General features: G+C 44.4%; 1 protein-coding gene and 1 long non-coding RNA gene across 3 annotated transcripts; one reads left to right on the forward strand and one right to left on the reverse strand.

The window, feature by feature from the left end:
- Window positions 1–1,802: 1,802 nt before the first annotated feature.
- tecta (tectorin alpha) lies at window positions 1,803–22,119 on the reverse strand. Of its 2 annotated transcripts, XM_086057434.1 has the most exons (24): window positions 21,439–22,119; window positions 19,356–19,420; window positions 19,128–19,267; window positions 18,722–19,009; window positions 17,953–18,090; window positions 17,634–17,799; window positions 16,803–17,215; window positions 16,077–16,647; window positions 14,816–15,426; window positions 12,915–13,485; window positions 11,653–12,284; window positions 10,720–11,362; window positions 10,424–10,623; window positions 9,437–9,817; window positions 9,076–9,362; window positions 7,774–8,054; window positions 7,560–7,670; window positions 7,089–7,291; window positions 6,332–6,495; window positions 6,011–6,259; window positions 5,351–5,513; window positions 5,186–5,270; window positions 4,971–5,090; window positions 1,803–4,310 (listed from the first exon to the last, which is right to left on the reverse strand). In XM_086057434.1, the coding sequence occupies exons 2-24, from the start codon at window positions 19,417–19,419 to the stop codon at window positions 4,228–4,230; spliced, it is 6,564 nt and encodes a 2,187-aa protein (XP_085913560.1). In that variant the 5' UTR covers window position 19,420; window positions 21,439–22,119; the 3' UTR covers window positions 1,803–4,227. The 2 variants fall into 2 exon arrangements, 1 of the variants encoding a protein (XP_085913560.1); XR_015090357.1 differs by lacking the exons at window positions 1,803–4,310; window positions 4,971–5,090; window positions 5,186–5,270; ... (1 more) ...; window positions 6,011–6,259; window positions 6,332–6,495 and having other exon boundaries at window positions 7,251–7,291; window positions 7,560–7,667.
- Window positions 3,752–8,518, forward strand: LOC147133401 (uncharacterized). Its single transcript, XR_015090359.1, has 5 exons — window positions 3,752–5,212; window positions 5,312–5,587; window positions 5,989–6,244; window positions 7,108–7,335; window positions 7,484–8,518. It is a non-coding gene; the product is annotated as an uncharacterized LOC147133401 (long non-coding RNA).
- Window positions 22,120–22,551: the final 432 nt, after the last annotated feature.

Below are 22,551 nucleotides of genomic sequence, written 5' to 3' on the forward strand. Positions count from 1 at the left end.
TCCTGTTAGCCACAAAGCAAATGTTCTACATGTTTTCCTACTCCGCATATGGTTTGAAAGTAGTGAATGTCAACTTTTTGAAAGTAAAGTCGTACTAATAGTAGAGTACTATGATAAAATAATCAGACCAATTCAACAAAACATGATGTTTCGAGAAGAAAGTAATTTGATGATAATAACGTCAAAATATTAGGTGAAAAAAAATGTGCAATGTTATCAAAAAAAGTTGTAATATTACGAGAATACATACTGTTACCAGAAAAAAATTGTAATGAATGAAGGGAGGGGGGAGGGGGTTGGGGAATCTATTTTATGAAAGGGAAGGTTGGAATGTTAAGAGAAAAAAGTCAGTGTTGTGAGAAAAAAATAAATCATAATGTTATGAGAACATTATATTGTTATTTGTAATAGCATATGTTGACAACAAAGGGTAACTTGACAAGAAGAAAGTAATAATGAAGTCATGCCAACAAAAATTATGTATGAGAATAAAATTGTACTAAGTCATAGTATTACGAGAAACGGGTCTTCTTAATACCACGAGAACAATGTTGTAATATTACAAGTAAGTCCTAATACTAATAATGACACAAAAGTGGCAATACACAAATGCCAGTCACACACTGAAAGTGCATGAAGTGAAAGGCATTCCTAAAAACAAACACACACCCGACAATGTTACGTAACCACGGATACATAACCAGCTCAAGAATGACCAACAAAGGTCAGTCCTTGAGTGCAGTGTTGGCACGATAACGTTTTGAGTGGTTTATTTTTACGAAGACAAGTCCAGCCCCCCGTGTATAGTTGACGCCTTTTCTCAATGTCTTGAGGGAGAATTTGTTTTTAATTAACTTGAATAAGTGGAGATAAACCTCCAATAAAATCAGGGGTTGCCCCCTTCCAACCCTTCCCCATTAAAAAAAAAAAAAAGAAAGAAAAAAATGCGACTAGGTGATTCTGTGGGTACTTAACAGTGAGTATGCAATTAAGTCACCGACCAAAATTATCTGGAAAAATATGTGGTGAAGGGCGCAGAAAAATTGCGTAACCAGGCCGACAACAAGTGCGACGCTATACACGTTGTTACAAGTCGCAACATTATGAGAATTAAATGTAAAAAGTAGCGAGAAAAAAAGTGGTGACATTACGAGGGGAAAAATGCGACATTATGAGAGTAACGTCGAAATTTTATGAGAAAAATGTTGTATTGTCACGAAAGGAACGTAATGTTATGAAAACAAACCGTGACATTACCTGAAAAAGTCGTAACATATGAGAAGAAATCGTATTATGATAAAATAATCGCAATGTTATGACAAAAAAAAAGTGGTAGTTTTTAAGAAATTACCGTTACGATACAAATACTCATAATACTGTGTGGGGAAAAAAAAACTTATGGCAATGCGAGGTCCACTGTAAATATTAGAAGATCCGTAAATGGCGAAATATGACACCTTTTCAGGGGTTTGATTGAAGGCTATTTTGACCTGACCACAACTTTTTTTATGTTTGTCAAACACGCCTTGCTAGGTCCAGGAATGCTGGGAACCATGCAACCCTTTATAATAATAAATACATGACACGGCATGAGTCGGTTTGGTCCATTGCTGGCCAACAGGCTAAGTGGAAATCCACTCGACTTATGTAAGAGGCTTTGTTGAGGTGATGACACAACTCAACTGCTATGTTTGTTTTCTTACAGTTCATACATGGACAAAAGAATTGGGACATTCATTTCACTCACGGGTCAACGCTTGTCGATGAGTTTGGTGTGAAAGAACAACGGGGCAACAAACGTGTGGAAGTCGTTCGCACGGACGATGAGAACTTTTTATTCAAAAGTCACATAAAACATCTCTTTCATTGCTTCGTAACACATGTACACAACAAGGGGGAATGATTATTAGCAAAAAAGAAATCATAAGAGACACCCCACGCTGACCCCCCGCGCCCCCTCCCCCCCAAAAAATGTTGGAATATTACCAGAAATAAAGTTGTACAATTTAGATAATGAAGTCATTAGCACTGCTATGAGATTAAAGTCACAATCCTAAAAAGGGAAAAAAAGCTGCATACAAATTTGTTGGAAAAAAAAAAATGATGAGAATTGTTACAACCCTTCCTCATTAAATTATTAACTGCCACAGCACAAAAACGCAATTAACAGCCATGAAATATCGTGGGCCGTAAAATCATTAAATTATCAACCCCCACAACACAAAAACATAATTAACAGCCATGAAATTCCGTGGGCCGTAACAAGAATGAATGAATGAAAGAATGAATATTTCTTTTACTGTTATTTTGACCCCCAAAAAAATTTCAATTTCGAGAAAAAAGTCCTAATGTTAGGATAAAAAAAATGTTGAAAATGTTCGAGAATAAGTATGTAATGTGAGAATAAAGTCAAACTATTACAATTACAAAAAAAAAAAAATCTCAACATCAGAAGAATAAAGTCAATATCGCAAGACAAAAGTTGAATAATATTTGGACAAAAAGACTTCACATTTTCAGAAAAACGTTATGTTATGAGTATAGTCATAACAGCTTTAAAAAAAATTGTGCTACGGCACAATTTCAAGAATAAAATCGAATTAAGTTGTAACATCATGAGGAAAAACTTTTCTGGTATTTTGAAAAAAAATCTTACAAATTTGAGAATGAAGTCTTAGTACAAAGTCATAAAATTTCAAAAATAAAAACAATGTAATGAGAATAGTCGGAATATTGCAAGAATAATGTTGAATACAATTTCAAGAATAGAGCAGCAATATCTATGAGTCATAAAATTTGGAGAATTTTGTGATGTAAGGATAAAGTCGTACTATTTCGATAAGAAAATGCAATGTTATAAGAATGCATTTGTAATAAACTAAGAAAACAGTTGTTTAACTCCAATAATAAAATTCTAATGTTGGGAATAGTCATAAGATTTTACAAATAACGTTCTAATATTATGAGCATAAAGTTGTGGTAATTCGGGGGGAAAAAAAAAAATCATTGTACTAATAAAAGTCTAACATTTTGAGAATCATGTCATACTATTGCAAGACAAGAATTTAATAACACAATTTCGAGAGTAACGTTGCAATGTCATTGAATGAAGTCGTACTATAACGACAATTCTTCTTGCAAACATCCAGACTTTATTCTTGTAATTCAATGAGTAATTCTTTTTTAGCGTGGCCCTAAAACTGCTTGGAATCAATTGACCAACCATGATTTTAAGAGCACACGTAGTTGGTCATCATTTCTCAGTAAAAGCATGTAACCTTTCAAAAGGAAAACACACCACCTTGTCCTAGTCGGTAAAAAGAAAAAAAAAGCAGACCAGACGTCGTCGCATGTCGTGTTTAGACAACACGAGAAACGTCACGCATGATGGAATTTCCTGAGGTGCGGTCTCGTGTTACTGGACTGACGTCTGTACAAACGCTCGATTAATCAGGACGGGGGAGCATTTTTACAATCAGGGCTGAATGCGAGCTTGGAATATTCCGACTTTACGGTCACGGAATTACAACTTTTTCCTGGTAAAATAATGCTTTTTTTCCCCCGTAATGCTACAATTTCATCCTCACAAAATGACAACTTTTTGTCGTAAAATAATGTCTTTTCCCCTTCATAAATTTACGGCGATTCTCGCAAAATTGTTCATGTGTTGTCTCCGTACTCTAAATATTCTCACTTTTTTTTCTTGACTGTTAGAACTTAATTCTTACACTAAATTCTCCGACCATTCTGACTTTATTCTCACAAAATTACAACTTTTCCTCGCAAAAATAATGTCTTGTTTTTCTTCGTTAATTGCGCTATTTGTCCGCAACATTTACACATTTTTTTCTCCGATGTTTTGTTTGTGTGTATGTAACATTAAAAATGTATTGATGTAAACTCTGAAGGCTTTTTTGGTTGCAATTGCGGAAATGTATTTTACATATAATTTTTCCCTTGTTCTATTCCTTGAAAATGAGAACTTATAAAGACTGCGGCGCCACCACAGATTCCCCACCCCTGTGTTGGGAGGACTTATGAATACTAAAACGTTCGTCCTACAGCGCCACCTAGCGTTGATGGCAGAAAATACACCTTGGGACATACAGTATGACGACGCTTGGAAACAATCGACTTGTTAACAGTAAAGGACAGAATGAGGTGGAAGTAATGAATCAAACCGACAGTCTTTTGCGTGTTCAAGTCTTTTCCGTGTGCAGTTGTGCGTCAGCGAAGGAGAAGCAGGTGCACGGAAACGGCGGCGCTCAGCAGCGGGTGAGCAGGTGCCAGTCTGCAGCTGGAACTCGGAGCTAGGACACATAAAACACAACAACAACAAAACATGAAGAAATGATGCTGCAGTTTTTCTCCATTTATGCACTTTTGTTTGTACCGTGGTATCTTGACGTAAGAGCGCCCCAACTTTTACAACCGTCGCTCAGTCTGGTTTTTGTTTCTAGTTGTGAACAAAATCTTACGAGCAAGCTTCACCACATCCATCCAGGCCGCATCAGTTCAAGAGTCAGAAAATCACAACAAATAAAGTAAAGAAAAATGCAGGCGAGCAATCGGTTAGCTGTTTGCCGTCTGTATCTTTAGCGTGCTAGCATGTTAGCAAGTGCTATACTAACAAAGCTGAGCGAGTCTGTTGTGTTTTGTGCTTACTTTAAAAAAAAAATCTTTGTGTATTGTATAATTTTGCGTACGTATTTCGCCAAATTTCTACTTTCTAACTCGTAAAAAGCAGTACGGAAAATGGACGAATGAATGTTTTTTATAAACATGCTATTTTTCTTATTAAAAACACATTACAATTTTTTTTTTGCTAGTGTTACTAGCAATCACTGACATTTCATTTCATTTCAGTGGGGAAAGTTGATTAGAATTAATTGACATGATTTGAGTTTCAAGCATGGTTAGAGAACGAATGAGGCACTTATTAAGTCAAGGTAGCACTGAAGCTGACTCACTCCGACAGGTCTTCCTGTCCACTTGCAGCATCCCGGTGATGCAGCTGCACACCGGACCGGTCGCCTTACTGGTGCACATCTGCTCACATCCGCCGTTGTCCTCCTCGCACCAGTCCGACACTGAGACCATTTCACAAAGAAAACACATTGCTAGCATAAAAAAAAAAAAAAAAAAAAAAAAGAGATACCTTGCTGCAAAGATGCCAGTGGCTGACCTTGTCTACGAATGGGCCCAACGCTGAGTATGTGATCTTTTAGTATCCTATTCTTTGACGACATCCTCCTCTTGGGCGGACAATTCTGCACGTACAAAAGTCCTTTTAACACAAGACAACTTGCAGGAGGAACACTTGGGCTTGAGGCGAACGTGGTCTCCTCACCACTTTGCAGGTGTGCCTTTCTGAGTCGCACAGCGAAACGTCGCAGTGTAGGTGCACCTCATCGTAGTCCCCGATGAACTTGAAGACGGTGACGTGGAAGCGGCAGGTGAGCGACACGCCGTTCTCCGCCATGCCAATGGTGTTGTCCTTGATGTTCGGACACCTGAGGAGGAAGGGGAGAGGTTCAAACAAGAGGTGGGAGGTGATGTCGTCGCATCATTTTGCTCTCATGATACGGTAAGAGAGCAATTCCACCATTAAAAAAATGTATTTTCCCCTGTGAATTTTTTATAAAAAATATATAAATATAATAATATATAGTTATATGTACTAAAATATAATATATACAAACTAATTATTTACTACTATCTATCAAAAAGATTAGCCCTAGAAACGCGGCAACTTTAAAAAATATACATACTGGTAAATTGGCGGATGCCCATAACATACATGAGAAATGAAAGTTAAATTTACATTTAAATCCAATTACAATATAATTAAGATGTAATTCAGTTAAAATTGAATTTAAAATTACATTCCAATTAAAATTGGGGCTGCTATGCTAAATCATTTTTCGAGTAAAATCATAATTAATTATTATTCTTTTTTTTTTAATCATAACGAACTTTTTCTTCTAGATGTGTTCCCTTCAGGGCATACCCTCGCTCGATGATGACATAGCGCAGTCGGTCACTGCTGTTGCGCGACGGCGTGGCCCAGCACATGTTGACGACCAGGATGAGCTGGTTTTCGTCTGCGCCCTCCACGAAGACGCCCACGTAGAGGACGTCCCTCGTGCTGAGGACCACCTCGCCCTCCCTGTATGGCTGGCGGTACGAGGCATTCTTATACAACGCCATCTTGGTGATGAAGTTGCCCGCTTGGGTGGCCAAGGTGAGGTTGATCACGCTAGTAGAGGAATGGAAAAGTGATCCAAACAGTCCGGATTCAGTATTTATGTCTACGAGCTAATTGACTAACCTCAGTATGGGTTTGAGGACCGTCTCCAGCGAGATCTTCAGGTCCAGCTCGTAGGCACAGGCGAACTCCACGTTGATGGTTTTGTCCCGAGTGATGACGTTACCCGTGTTGTTGACGCTCTCGATCCACACGGTGTTTTTGTACATGATGTGCGTGCCGTTTGACTGTCAAAACAGACAAAGTCACTTCAGACAGTTGTCATGCAATACCACATGAAACCACCGGAGGCAACATGTCACGGCACATAACAGAGTGCTAAATGAACGAGAAGCAGCAGTCGGTCGTTTTGGCTTGCCCCATTATGGGTCGCCACAGTCAATCACTACTAAATAACTACTAATGCATGTGTGGAATATATACATATTTATCTTATTTTTTTTTGTATAATCCTGCTAACTATCACGCTACCTCAGTAACCCACAAAATCGCTCGCTTGCTAGTGATAGGACCAACCTACTAATAAACTAACTAGCTAGCTAAGTAGTTAAACTAAGTTACGGTCTAGGTAACTAGATCCCTAACTAATAAATTTGCTAACTGCCTGACTGACAGTCAGTCAATACTATTGAAAAAAAAATGCAATTTGGGAATAAGAGTAGATTACATTTCTGCCTATTCCAGCTAACTCACAAAATAATCAACAAACAAATGAATGACTAACTGGTTAATAACTAATAATAGCAACAAAGCGCAAAGTCTTTGAGATGTGTTCTAAAGAAATTTGACTTATTCTGCAAAATGGTGAAAGATGACTGACATGTACAATGGATCCGCAGTGTCCTTTGGTGTTGTTGATGTGGAATGAGATGTAGTCCTCTCCTTCCACGCCGGCGCAGTGTTGGTCGTTGACGCGGACGTCGCCGCGCTGGAAGCCCAGCTGGAAGAGCTTGCACTTGGAGATGGACACCTCCATAACGGCGGCCTTGCACGTCACCTCCGCCTCGATGACATCGTCATCACCTGACATACACGCGCGCATTGATTTGGGAGTCGTTGTTTAAATGGTAAACCGATGGTGAACGCGGATTTTGAGTGCGAGCCCGAGCTCTAATATATATACATATATACAGTGTAATAAAACATATTTTCCCAAAATAATTGTATATACATGTAAAGAAGACAGAATATTCTTTTTTTTTTTTTTTTTTTTAGACACTTGCCCTCTTCAGGGTCACAGTTGAACTGGAGCCTATCCCAGCCGATTTCTAGCGAGAGGTGACAACCTCACCTTCGTGGCTGACGGGCAACTCAGGACATCCACACAGATCGCCACCATTCTCCAGCTCGCATGTGAAGTTCGTACAGGTCTCTGTGGCGCAGGGGTCGTCGATCCATTCTGCTAAAAAGAAAAAAAAAAAAACATGGTCCGACACGCAATGTTAGCCGCCACGCGTAGCCGAACGCGCGCGCGTGCGAGCGCACGCCCGGGCGTGGCTTCTTACAGCAGTTCTCTTGGGCGATCCACTTGGTGGTGAGGGCGCCCATGGAGCGGCAAGCCTCGGCGTAGGCGGCCAGCGAGCCGCACACTTGGGCGCCGCGACGGTTGTAGCAGCCGTCCAGGTAGCAGGAACGGTAGAAGGGCCGCGGGTCCAGCAGGCCGTGGCACGGCTGGAAGAAACCCTTGGGCTCGGTCAGCTTCAGGCACGTGTCTTCGCGCTGAAGCGCCAGCACGGCCGCGTTGTCGCACGACTGGGCCAGCGCCACGTACTGGGTCTCGTCGCACCTGGGTGGGGGGGGATCCAAGACAATACAACAATATGTCTGTTATTATACGGAGAGTTGCTTCTAATGTTTTGACCCTCTTGTGTTCAGTTTTGGAAATGACCACACCACTGTATACCTTTACCAGAGTGTTATTCCCCAAACCGCCACAAGATAGAGCCATAGAAAGATACATAGAGCTCAAATTCTCCAATGCAGGATGCACACTCTAATGCAGGGGGTGCAAACCTTTGAAAACTGCAGTGGATATAAAAAGTCTACACGCCCTTATTCAAATGCCATGTTTTTGTCATGTACAAAAATGAGGCCAAGATCATTTCACATTTTCCACCATTAATGCAACCTAAAACATGTACAAGTCAATAGAAATCTACTTTAAAATGAATCTGATCAACCCGAAACAAATTTTGAGTAGGCCTTTCCTGATGTATATGTTTGCTTTCAAGCAGAAGCCCTAAAGCGTAAATCAACCCAAAGACATTTTTTTCAAGAATATGTTCCCAGCAGGCCCACAAGTTAAAACACGGCATTCTGATTAATATTGCGTTTGTGGAATATGAGTTAAGCAGCAAAATCCACCCCTTTTTAGCCATCTCAGGGGGCGGCCATTTAGTCATTTCTGTCGACTAAAAATGACACTCAGGTAACGACCAATCACAGGTAAGCTTCAGAAAGCAAGTTAGCCGTGATTGGTTGTTACCTGAGCCCTGAGTAGTTGTGATGTCATTTTCAGTCGACAGAAGACAAAATGGCCGCCCCCAGAGATGGCTAAAAACGAGTGGATTAACTCTTATTCCACAAACGCAATATTTATCAGAATGCCTTGTTTCAACTAGTGGGCTTGCATAGAACATGTTCTTGAAAAAAAATATGTTTGGGTTGACTTCAGCTTTAAGGTTTTATGTTAATATCGACAGCTATTTCGAACTGTTCATAATTCCTTCCACCTTGACCAAAGCACTAAATATACCTTTTGGAATGATTTGAGTTCAACTTTGTTTTCATTGGACCATAACACCCACCTGTCCTGCATGCCGTTAGTCTTCCAGCTCTGGGCGAGCTCCAGAGCGCTGGCGGCCGCCCTCCCCGTGGAGGTGATGTAGTCGTCGCCTGGGTCGCCGTTGAAGTTGCCGCACAGGCCGCACAGCTTGTCCTGCAGCCGCGCGCCCATGCTGATGCTCAGCGTGTTGAAGCGGTTGTAGCGCACGCGGATGTCCTGCGGCGAGTCGATGTCGATGAAGCCCTCCGACGCCGACAGGCGCGTCATAAGGCCCGTCACGAACGGCACCGACACCGGGGTGCCGTTCACCTGCGCCGAACCGCGGAATCGTTGATTGCAAGCGGTGCCGCGACATGAGGAAATACGGCGCTCGGCGACCCCACCTTGACCGTGTTGCCCGAGACGAGGATGTTTTCCTCGTTGATGTAGAGGTAGACGTGGGAGATGGTGGTGAGGTTGGGCGCGCTCCACTTGTCGAAGTTGGCGATGAGCTGGAAGGAGAGGTCGGGCAGCTTGTGGCAGTTGGTGGAGAGCACGAAGGAGCAGGAGGCGGGCAGGCGCAGCGAGGCGCCGTCGAAGGTCTTGAAAACGCCGCCGCCAGATGACACGCACTGCTGGGAGCGCCTCGCGAAGCAGCCACGCACGCCGTGGCGCAGGCCGCACTCCTCGTCCGCCTTGCAGCGCCGAGGGTCGCACTGGACCAGGTTGCGGCCGATGCACTGGCAACGCTTGGTGCAATCGCCGTTCCAGAACAACTGCTTGGGCTACAAAAAAGTGTCTTACAAATTTTCAAAGAACTGATTCAATGCTTTTACATAAGTCGATTGTAAGTTAGAAAAAAAAAAAAAAAAAAACTCTGTAATGTACTTGTAGAAATCAGAAAATATCATAAAGCCTCTGCAAATATCGTGGGATAATTTCGACACATCAGAAAATCATGCCCAAAATAAAATCACTGAAAACCTAATCTGCCTCTCTCACTCTTTTTTAAATTGGAGAAAAATCAGAAAAGCAATCATTAAAATCACCAAGATATAACAAGTTAATAGGTTTTTTTTTATTTTTTTTTATTTTTTAACGAAAACAGCTAAACTTAAATTCCAACAAATGGTGCAAGATAAATAAATATCATTGCAAATATAAAAAAAAAAGTTTTTTTTTTTTTTGCAAAAGTTAACTATTAATATGACAATTACCACAAAAATGGCTTTTGCTTTTTATGGCTATTCAATGCTAAATGCTAAAAGCTTTGCTCATCCGTTCCTGTAACCATCAACTTCATACTCGACGTAACGAATGCACATCCAAATCGACTCGTAACAGATGGACGTCGACACGAACGATCATACGATGCGGGGCGTCACACTGACCTCGTAGTACTTGCCGTCAGTGTAGCAACCGCAGTCTTGAGGCAGGATGCAGCTCTTGCCGTTGAGGACGTAGCCCTGGTCGCAGTGGCAGCCCTCAACGCAGTCTTGGCTGCAGTCCCTCTGGCTGCGGGCGGGGGCGCACTGGGGCGGGCAGACCGGCACGCATCTGGAGTAATGGCTGTTCGGCGGACACCTCTGGACTGGGAACAGGCGGGTTGGACATATCATATCACCCAGACTGATTTAAAGGTGACTTGCTGAGAATAAGCAAGAGGATTACTGTAGATGGTACTCACCACATGGCGCATCGCCCCTCCAGCCGGTGGTTGGTACCCCTTGCGTCTGGCAGGTGGTGCCGTAGGCCTGCAGCCAGCTGCAAACGGTTTCCTGAGCGCCCCCGTCCAAGCAGATATCCCGTAGGCAGCTTTGGTAAAAGAAATCCGGCGCCACCTTGCCGTGACAGCGTGCAAACGCGCCCTCTCGATCCGCCATCAGGGCGCACAGCCTCTCCGCCTCGGGCTCCGCAAACACGTAGAGACCGTCTCGAAGACGGAAGCGGAGTTCAGTCGTACGGTCGTCGTCCGTGTCGCCGCTGTCGTCGGCCGAAGCGATAGCGCCATCGTCCGGCGGGTTTTTATCCCCCGGGCCGCACCTTGGGCATGAGTCGCCGCAGCCCACCTGGCAGAAAGCATCCCTCTCAGCCCAGGTTGCGCCCCAGTCGTCGGCGGTGTGGGTGGCCGGCGCTGAGGGAAAGCCCCCACAGAGGCCGCAGGATGCGTTGTAGAGGTGACGGGGTAACGTCAACAGGAGCAGGGTGTTCCAGTCGAAGGCCACCTTGAGGCCGAAGTCCGTCTCTAGGACGAGCAGTGTGCCCAAAGTGAAGATGGTGACCTTCCCCTGGCCGAGCTTCACAGGTACGTACAAGCGCTCCTTATTCACCTGAATGAACCAGAGCACATGGTCACCTCAAATATCGTCAGTTTGATAGTTTTCCACAAATTAATGCTATTGGTCCGTCCCTACTTCGTCTATTATTTTTACACATTATTATTAACCAATTTAAAGCGTTGACAATAGCTACAGAACAAATCTATTAACTCTTTTAGATACTTGAACAGTTGTTTAAAAAAAAAATAATAATAATAATTTTGAGACGCAAGGATTTCACTCCACAGCATCGGTTGTTCAATACACATTCTTTTTACCATAATCTCTCACCGCTGACTCACCATGGCGGTGTTCTTGTAACTTCGGGACACCTCGATCTCAAAATCAAAGACCTCCAGCATGAAGCCTCTCACCCAAACCGCTTGGCCTGTGTCCCTCTCCTCATTAAGAGCTAATAGTTTAAATGGAGGCAAGTTGCCACTCATGTTTGCGCTGCTGTCCCCGCTCCCACAGTGGGTGGTGGCCAAGCTCATGCTGCAAGAGCTCTGCAGCTCAAACGGGATGCCGCTGAACGGCAGGAAGTGGCCATAACCGGCCGCCACGCAAAGGGCCTCGGTGCGAGGCCTGCAGTAGTACAACCCGCCGTCCTCCTGGCAGTACTCCTCGGGGTGGCAAGGTGCCGCGAGGCAGTACACGCCGTTGTCTGAACCGTTGCAGTAGCAGCGCTCCAAGCAGTCCCGGTCTGTCCAGAAAGTGTGGTTTGCAGGCAGACGCCCATCGAGGTCGGGGCCAGCGCAGCCGCAGTCGCCGTGGGACACGCACAGGCCGTCCCGCAGGGCGAAGCCATCCTCGCAACGGCAGCCCTCGCCGCACGGCGACGGGCACGGCACCTCCGGCTCGTCCAGGTCGGAGCACGTCAGGGGGCAAGCGCTGGCGCACTCGTCGAAATGGCTGTTGGCCGGACAGGGAAGCGCTGGGACATGATAGGAAGACAGAAGCCAGTCATTCCGTGCGGGAGTGCTGGGAGACAAGCGTTCATTCCCGCTTTTACGCATGAAAACCTCGGAGGCACATTACGTTCTGGCCCCGCAATTTACCTCGGATGCCGGTACACCCCCCTTTCTTTCTTCCGAATCTCGATTGTGAAGTGATTGTGCTAACCACTAAATCACTGTAATGTTATCACCGCAAAACACAGAACTTGTCAGTACCCCACACAAGAGAGTGCTTAAATGGGAAGTCACCCCCAAAATCTTCTTTGCCACATTATGTTCTATGCAGCTCCACTTGTCTAAACACAGCATTCTCATTGATATTGTCCATCTCAGGGGGCGGCCATTTTGTTATTTGTTGTCAACTGAAAATGACATCACAGTTGCTCGGGGCTCAGGTAACAACCAATCAGCTTCAGAAAACAGGCGAGCTGTGATTGCTTGTTGTCTGATCCCCGAGCAACTGTGATGTCCTTTTCAGTCGACAGCAAGTTAGAAAATGGCCGCCCCCTGAGATGGACAATATGAATGAGAATGCTGAACATTTTTGGGTTGACTTCCTCTTCAACCCGAACGTTCACACTTCGCTTCACTCAAGCTCTTCAACTTACGGCAATTGGTGGCCGTCCTCCAAGAAGCGAGGACCACCTGAGCATCCTGACAGGCGGCGGCGTAAGCTTGAAGCGAAGAGCATAAGGCCGAGCGGTTGCCGTCCTTCACGCACATGTTGTACAAACAGTTTCGGAAAAACGGCGACGGATTGACCGCACCGTGGCAGGGCACGAAAGAGCTGTTTCCGGGGTCATTGATGTGACCGCACATCCACGGACTCCGGTAGAGGCGCAGGTCCGTGCACATGCGGTACAAGTCGTCACAGTCTCCGTTGCAGGTGATGTCGTCAGCGATGGAACGCCAGCCTTCGGGGAACTGCGAGGCTGACTCCGCCAGGCGTCCGTTGGGGAGGCGGAAGTCGTCGGCGGGGTCGCCGTTGAAGACTCCGCACAGGCCGCAGGTGACGTTGTAGAATGCGGTGGAGAGGGAGATGTTGATAGATCCCTGTTGTGCGTAGTGAACGCGAAGATGACCACGGGATTCCACCACTGTGGCGTTACCCGACGCTCTGTAGACCTTTACGGTCCGCGTCGGATGGACGTAGGGGAGGACGATCGGTTCGCCGTTGACCTAGGACAAAAACAGATCATCAGGCGGAGAAGTGCAATTGAGAGCGGGGTTAGGGTTAGCCTTCTCAAACGTTTTGGTCCAGAAAAGAACATTTTCTTCCCAATACCAAGTAAACAATAAACAAATACACACTTCAAATAAGCTGTATAAATTGTTGTATTACTCTATCTGCCACGAATTGCAAAAAGCCATAACTGATCTATATATGTCTATAATTGCCAATATCAATAATTTAAACTGTAAATATACCACAAACTATGATCCCAAAACCTTCAATATTTCAAACTCATCTTACTTTACCCTTAACAATGATTTGATTTTGATCAAATACACACGCAAAATGCACCCCTGGATAAACTAATTTCCTCCCTGACATACCGGTAGTAGATATTAAGTCTCTCAGTTGATATGCACTTCCTTGATTCCAGTCAATACTGTCAGGGCTTTGGTGCCATCTTATACATCATAATAAAAAGAGCATAAAAACACCACTAGATGAGTTGAGCAGCAAATAGCTGAGGATAGGTTTCGCAGGAAAAAAAAACATGAAAAAAATATGGGTGAATGGCGACCCACATATACGTGTGTTTACGATACAGTTTCCTGTGGGGGGCATGTTCCACACCCTCCGGCAATAGATGGAAATCTGCGATATAGAGTATAGACCATATGAATACATTTGATAGTTTTACCCCTCCCATATACTTGAGACCCAATTAAAACACGCCTAAAATGATCACAACAAACATTGCAAATACATGCAATGATGCTCCTCAACTCACTTCAACATTGTTCTTTGGAATCAAGATGCCATAAAATGGCACCAAACCAATCTTTGTATTATATATTTACATAACTCTGGCCTGAGCACAAAAACAGAATCATATATAGTTCCAGTAAAAAGTTTGCAAACAAAACTTCACATTCACATAGTCTCAGACACAATACGAGGTCAAGAAATTCAAGCTATTAACTCTTGAGTGCACAGCTGTGAGCTAGAAGTCATTCCAGGTCATAAAGCATCATCCACATCATAACGCTGACTGAGAAAATACCAAGATGTGTAAAGCTGTCATCTGGGCAAAAGGTGCCTACTTTGGAGAATCAAAACTATAAAAAATTCTGTTTTGCTTCACAGTTTTTGTTTACCAAACAATTCCATCAAAAGTAAAAATCATCAATTGAGGAAATTTCAAGAAAGCAAAAACACTGAATTAGAGGGTGTTTCCGAACTTTTGACTGGTACAGTAGGCCCCCCCCCAAAAATCAACTAATAGGCAAATTTGTAAATGCCAAACCGCATATATAAGCGGGGAAACACCGTACTCACCTTGACTGTTTCTAAATCCAGCCCTCCCACCTGAACCTCCAGGCTAGCAACCGTAACTACCACAGGTCTTTTCCAAGCAGGGCCTTTGTTCACCAGCCGTCTGCCTATCTTCACCTCCACCATTGAGCCATTAGCTGGCACAGCGCCACACAGCTTCAGCAGGTAGTAGGAGCTGTCATCTGGGAACAGCAGGAAGGCGCCGTCAAAGGATGATGTCACAGCGTTCTGAGCGATTGAACACAGCCCCTCCCGGCGAGGGTAGCAACCCAGCGTGCCCACCTCCGCCGTGCACACCTCGCCCTCCTTGCAAGACTCGTTGAGGCAAGAGATTTCGCCCGCGGCCGCGCAGGTGCAGCGGAGGCTACATTCGCCTTCTTCACCGTGTGGGCCAGCCCAAAAAGTCTCATTGAGTGGGTAATAGAGGCCATTGTGCTCACAGCCACAGTCATCCCGCTGTACGCAATGGCTGCCGCTGAGGACGTAGTCCTGGTTGCACTGGCAGCCCTCGGTGCAAGGGTGGGTGCAATACAAGGGTGCGGTGACATCCGAGCAGGAGGCTGGACAGGCGCTGGTGCACACTTGGTAGTGGCTGAACGGTGGACACGTCAGGGCTGAGGTCAAGAGAGGTGAAATCAGGTCATTTTCGCAAAAGAACAATTGTTAGGTAGAGAATGCAATTTCTGTAGAAATTGCCAGAGGTGGGCATTCCGTCAGACTGTCCGTCCGTCACTGGAGGCCTGTTCTATTGACAAATTACGGGATACCTTTTAACTCATTCACTACCAGACATTTTCAGACCCTCTTTTACCCTAATGTTTGAAAAAAAAAGAAAAAAATATGAGTAAGTTCCGGGGACTGAATGGATGGACTGTGAAAAGACAAGTAAATCCGCCAATGGCAGTGAATGAGTTAAAAATGACCGACTGTCGAATGACGGAAGTGGGTTTTCATTCATCAGTGTCATCGTCACTAAGCCTCAACGGTCAGTGACGGACGCCCATTTTTCTGGCGTTCGACTGACGGACCAACGGACTTCTGATGGACTAACCGACGTACTGACTAACGATTACAATTCAGTTCGTCATGAAAAATGACGGACAGAGGAATGACGGACCAGCGAAATTGAGTAAAATGCCCACCTCTGGAAATGGCATGTCATTGCTGTAATGCTTGTGTTCGGAATTTTCAAAACGTGTTGGAATGGTTTGAATTGGTTGAGAAATGTGGAGGAAGGTAAAGGCGGAAAATATCCTCAACTCACCACAGAAAGTGCGAGACCTCCAGGGCCGGATCGTGACACCCAGTGCCTGACAGGCCAGAGCGTAGGCCTGGATGGCCTGGCAGAGTGAGGAGATGTTGTCCTTGTTGCTACACATATCGTAGACGCAACTAAACACGAAGGCGGTAGGATCCACCACGGCTCTGCAGTCCCTGAATGGTCCGTCCGTTTTATTTATGAGTCCGCAGTAGTCCGGGCCAAAGAAGAAGGCCTCCGTTAGCGGGTCGCACACGGTGCAGTTGTCCACACAACCGTCGGTGCAATGCCAGTCGGCGCCCTCTGCTCGCCAGCCGCCGCCCAGCTCAGCCACAGTTTCCGCAAGGGTGCCGTCGGGAAGAACGGGGTCATCGGCGGGGTCATCGTTGTAGTTTCCGCAGAGGCCACACGTGTTGTTGAAGTAAGAGCTCGGCAGGGAGATGGAGGCATAATGCTGGCCATCGTACGTCACCAGAAGTCCAAAGTCGGTTTCCAAAGCAACAGCCACCCCGGACTGGTAGACCCTGACAGCACCGAGCTGAAGCTGAACCGGTAAAGTCTTCACCAAGCCATCCACCTAGAGACATCAAATCGGGAGGAAACCAGGCTGAGATTTTAAACCACACCCATCGACTGTGAGGTAATTGCAACCCACAAAAGTTGAATCCATGTCTTATTCCGAGATCAGATAAGGATTCCAGAGAGAATGTGATGGGATTATCAATTGCTCACCTTAACAGTTCCCAAACTTCCTTTCAGCAATGTGACTCGGTGACTGTAGACCTCCACGGTTACATCTCTCAGCCAGGAGACGGCAGACACGCCACGGTCCTCGTTTTTGGCTTCCACGCTGAAGAAGGGCAGACCCGCCACTTCCCAGCACGGCCGAGCCAGCAGGTAAGTACAGGTTCCTTGAAAGTGGTAGAGCAGACCGTCGAAGGTGTGGTAGTGGGGGTCGCCGAACACCACGCAGGTACTGGTGCGGGTGGGCTGGCAGTAAAAGGCTCCCTCCTGCTGCTCGCAGGTCTCCAGCTGGCCACACTGGGCGTCTTGGCAGAGCACCTCGTTGTCCACGTCGAGACAGCGGCATCGTTGCGAGCAGCGCTCTGACAACCAGAAGACCTCCCCTCGTCTGTAAAAGCGACCTAAAAAGGTTGTAGGAGATAGATTTAGAAATACTTTCCAGACAGGACCACTGGACGTACTGTATATGCCTGTCTGTGTTGTTGTAAACTCTGTTGGCATGTATTGCTGCTCTGTCTGTGCTAAAGTAGCACCTGTATGAATGTTTATAACTGCTATAACATTTCTTGCTAATTTCAGTTACCTTGTCTACAGTAGTAGAAATAGTAGAATAGAGGCTGAAATCCAAAAGGACAAAACAATTCTAACAATCACATAAATGTTCTGAAAGCATTACAGCCCGGAGAAACACTACAAAATCAAGAGAATAGACTGTTGGGACGAATAACAATTTCATGGGACAAATATTCAAATTTAGATTGTGACTAAGTAGCTCAGTGTTTCTGCAGCGTTCAGGCCAGCACAGAAGGCTCAACTTGCCGTTGTAGCTGCAGCCATTGGCGGGATCGATTAGCTCCGGGTCAACGCGGAAGAACCAGCGTCCGGGAATGTTCATATTGGTGGTCTGTTCAATGTTCACCACATCGTTGGTCCGTGATCCCGGCAGGTTCAAGAAGTGTCCAATTTCGCCGCCATTAAAACCTGACTGGAAAGGTGGCACGACTGTCAGGCAGACTTCGTCATCTGCTTGCGTACAGGGGATCCTCAATTTATGACACAGTTCTGCTCCTATGACGGTATGTCGGGACTGTCATAAACCAAGGACCCTCTGTACGGTATCAAATCGAATCAAGTGTACCTGAGCTGTGGTGCCACCTAGTCCGGTTAGAGGATCTCCGCCACTGGCCGTGCCTGTGCTCCAAGTGATTTCCTCATAGTTGAACAAGGCGAAGGACACTGCACCATCTGAGATTAGCACAGTTTGGAATGTGTTCACCTTTTAATCAAACAAGAGGAGTGAAACAGTTTTACCATGGAGAGAAACAGACCAAGCCATGTGCATCAGCTAAAGCCAACAAAATGGTATACGTCTGACAAAGATACAATCAGTCATTCAGTCAGCTCTCCACCCCCCAAAACGTCTTGGACCTTTGCGAGTACTACACATCAGATAGCTCTATTTTGTTTTATTTGAGACCGATAAATCAGTCCAGAACTACTTTTAGACACACATTTCTGCGGTCCTCTTAAGGTTTCGAGTTCCAGAGTCAAGTTCCTGCAATTGTACCTCATGCATTCCCACCTCAGCTTTTAGAAATATCACATTCAGGTTGTGGGTGAAAACGATGTACAACCCAGCCCAAAAGGTTTCTGGACCTTTTCTAAATTCCTGGATCTAGTATTACCCCTACAAGAGGGTCTTCCCTGATAAAATAACCTGGCCTTCTAGATAAATAACCCAGATCTAAATTTGGACACTGGATCCAACAGTTAAAGGTCATTACAAACATTCCTAGCTATGGGCTGAAGTCCCTGTGGTCAGAATGCACCTGATAGCAGCAGACACGCATAAAGTTCTAGGAACTTTCCCAACAGTCAATTGTACAATGTAGGTTTTTGGCCTTTACCGGGGTGGTCTGGCTCCCGCCGTAGAAGGTGACCTGGTGCCACGTGGCGACGAAGGCCCAGGTGGCCGTGAAGTTGGGGATGTTCTTGAAATGCCTGCGGACGTCATGCGTCGCCCTCTCCAGAATCTGCGGCAAGGTGGTCTCCCTGTAGTAGATGTCACCACGGATCCCGTTGTGCACGTCCGCCCAGAGCGGGGCGATGAAGGACCGGCTGTCGCTCAGGGGGAACGCTTCTGGCGTGAACTGGCTCACATGCTCGTTGAAGGATATCACGCCGTTGTTGTTGACCTGGCAACACAATTTGCACGTGGCTCACTGATTTTCATGTTAAACTTGATTTGAGGAAAAAAAAATCTTGTCAACCAGCATTATAGCAAACAGGAAAAAGTTTGTGGTAACTTCTTACGTAGATGGTGCGGTAGGGGGTACTGAAGAAAATAAAGGGCACGAGCAGAGGAATCTCAGGGGAGCTCCCATCATCCATCTTGGGGGTCTCCAGATCCATGTGGGCGGGTCCGAACGGATACAGGACATCCCGAGTACCAGCTAAAATGGAGTACAAAACGAAAAAGTGATGGATGGACCTCACTAGAATGTGCCGGCGTGCCCGATGTTGTGGTGTGTGATCTCATACCTCTCGTGCGAGCTGGTACACTGACGATGAACAGCAGAAGGACCGGAATGTCTGGCTTCATCATCCTGCAAAAAAACAAGAATGAGGAGGGAATCTAGATTACCGTCAAAGATATTGTGGAACTAACGTGTGTCTGAGTCGACTGGAACTTAATTGCCTCACAAAACATTGCGGAGCAACCACATAAGTCTATTGGAGCCCTAAACTGTCACACAACATTGTGGTGTCATTAGTGGTCGCACACAATGTTGTGGAGCGAACACAAGTCCGAGTCTACTGGAAACCTTAATGCCTTAACACTCGCAGCATCGTGGAGTGACGTGACACAAGATTGCGTAGTGACAGTCAACTGAAACCCTTCACTGTCACATAATCAATATTGTGGTGCGACCACATGTCAGTCTACTGGAACCATTAAATGGTCACACACAACATTGTCGAGTGTCACCATTTTGTATTATCATAAAGCATGTTTTGGCCCTTTGAATTCATGTCCTGCTACTACTTCTTAAAGCGCAGGCTCCCAGGTCTCCCCCGAGGAGTACCTGAAAAGAGCCCATTATGAGTGCCGGGACAATGTGTCAGGATCACATTAGCCTTACGGTCCCAAGCGAAGAGGCACCGGTGGATTACAGGCTTGTTCTCTGACTCTCCGATTCGTCGGCCTTAGACCGTATTACCATTGAGGGGGCTGGGGGGGGGGGAGTGGTATGGGCGCTAATGGCTAGGAGGGATCTGTTTGGCTTGCCAAGGACATAGCAATGTGGCAGCTATTTAACGCCTATCTGAAGCTTACCAATGACTCTTTGGATGATCCAGAGGAGGCATGGGAAAAGGCCCTGAGGTCAGACGAGACCAACCTTTTTTTTTTTTTGGTAGCAACTCCACTCTCAGTGTTTAAAAGACAAAGAAGGAAGAGTGCAATGCCAAAAATACCATCCAACCTTTGAAAAATGGGGATGTAAACGTCATGCTTTAGGGTCCTAAGATCATGATCAAGATGGGTCATAGCTGGGTGCTCCTGCATAACAATGAACAAAAACAAACAGACTGGGCAATCTCAAGGATCAGCAGCGGTCTTGCCAGTCTCCAAATCTGAAAAGTTTAAAGTCTTTAAAGGGGATGGGGTGGAACTATGCCATGCCCTGGGACAACCCTGAAGCGTGAAATATCTTGACAATATCTGGAACAGGGAGTGGGGCAAATGTTGCAAATGTGTGCAAACCTGTTCAAGAACGAGAAATGTTTTATCCCTGTAATCATTTTCCCTTCTATCACATACTTATTTAATGCAATACAATATCAATTGTTTTAAAAATATACGGTGATTTGGAATTTTTACACTGTATTTTTTTTGTACTTCATCAAACTAGTGCTGACATTTTAGTGTACCTTGTAACCTTTGTAGTTTTCAAACGAAATTTCTTCTATTCATAACCTTTTGTCCCATTAGGTGTATGTTTTTTACTATACTAATGTATTATTTTTTAGAAAACATATCATAATGATATGCAAGTATGAAACACAGTTTTCCCCACTAAAATTAGTAACCCAACAGAACTTTACTTTTCTATCATGATAAAATTTATAATCTGGCTGTATACTTATTTTTTACCATTGTATTTCACTACTAGTATTCAAACAAATTTTTTTCAATGATTTTTTTTTTCCATACTCATATTAATATACCATTACTGAATAAATTTAATTTTTAACTTATAAAAAAAAATACAGTATGTATAAGAAAGATACTGTAAACTAGTATAAAATATACTTAACATCTACAGTACACCTATTTAACTCATTCACTGCCATTGACAAATTTATTTGTCTTTTCACTGTCCAGCCATTCAATCCAAGGAACTTTTATATATTTTTCAAATTTTTTCAAACGTTAAGGTAAAAGGGGGTCTAAAAATGTCTGGCGGTGAATGAGTTTATTGACTATTTTTATGTATTTGTTTTTGTTTTGCTGGGCTAGGAATAAGGGGGTTAAATGTTTGCAAATGTAAATACAGTACACAAGTTAAAGCTATGCGCATTTTGAAGTTGTTGTGGTGTAAAGTCAAGCATGCACACTCACCTGCCTTGACGAGATGGGCATGGAGCACCTCTCTAATCCACCCTGGCAACCTCCACGCAGCACAGCGCCATCCAATGGACGAGCATCCGCGATTCAAACAGGTTGACAGCGTCCGATTTCTAACTTCCACAAATCAAACACAGTCCATCCGAATCCTCCGAAAGTGGTTTGTCAAATGTGTAAACTGTGCATGAGGCGACTTGAGCAGGATTGACTTCAATTTAACTGGTGATCAGAGTTTGTGCAAGAGGGGCGGAGAGGTGGGACGGGAGCGAGGGGAGGGACGGAGTAGGAATGTCAGGAAGCAAAGGAGTGGAGGGAGGTTCAGATGTGGAATAATTGATGGAGAGAAGTTCACATAAAAGTTAGGAAAAGTCCTGTTTAAAGAAAATCATCAATGCAATTAGAACACTTTTTTGCATGTGTTTTTGATCTGAAAAGAAAAAAACAATTTGTTTTTGGTGATTTAGCGGGGTTTGATTTGCATTTAATCTTCAATAAAAACAAAACAAAAAATATGGAGTTATAATAAAACCTCTTAATTCTAAGCATTTTTTTTTATCATGTGGAAAAAAACAATTACTGTTTCAACTTAAAAAACAATACAAAAGTTTGAAAAATAAAATAAAATCTATCTATCTATCTATCTATATATATATATATATATATATATAAAATGATCTTCCATTTTGGGGGGGTTTGAAAAACATTAAAAGTGTCAACATACTGTATTTCCGATGAACTCATTTATGTCCAATGTTGTATTGCTTTTATCCCTGTAAGAATATCAAAGAGAATGTCTTTGTGAGACAACCGAGCATTTTTTCAGGTAAAAAGATAGAAATTAGCTACTAATGACACTAATGCGAGATCACTTGAATTGGGACATCTCTGAAACAGTATCATCTCACCAAGAAACCCGCTGTCCTTAAATCATGGCTTTTTGGGGTGTATGTAAGGTAAAGTTACGGAATTAACATGAGTCACTCTGGGTACTATGTTTCGCTTCCTTTTTAATTAGGAAAAAGCAACATTTGCGAGAATGCACAGGACAAGTAGTCTTCGGAGATGTTCGCCCGATAGCAAGTCGTGGAAATCTAAGGTGGGTATGTG

This window comes from Filicampus tigris, chromosome 17 (assembly GCF_054856515.1).
Source record: "Filicampus tigris isolate MCC_2025a chromosome 17, RoL_Ftig_1.0, whole genome shotgun sequence".
Classification (NCBI taxonomy): domain Eukaryota; kingdom Metazoa; phylum Chordata; class Actinopteri; order Syngnathiformes; family Syngnathidae; genus Filicampus; species Filicampus tigris.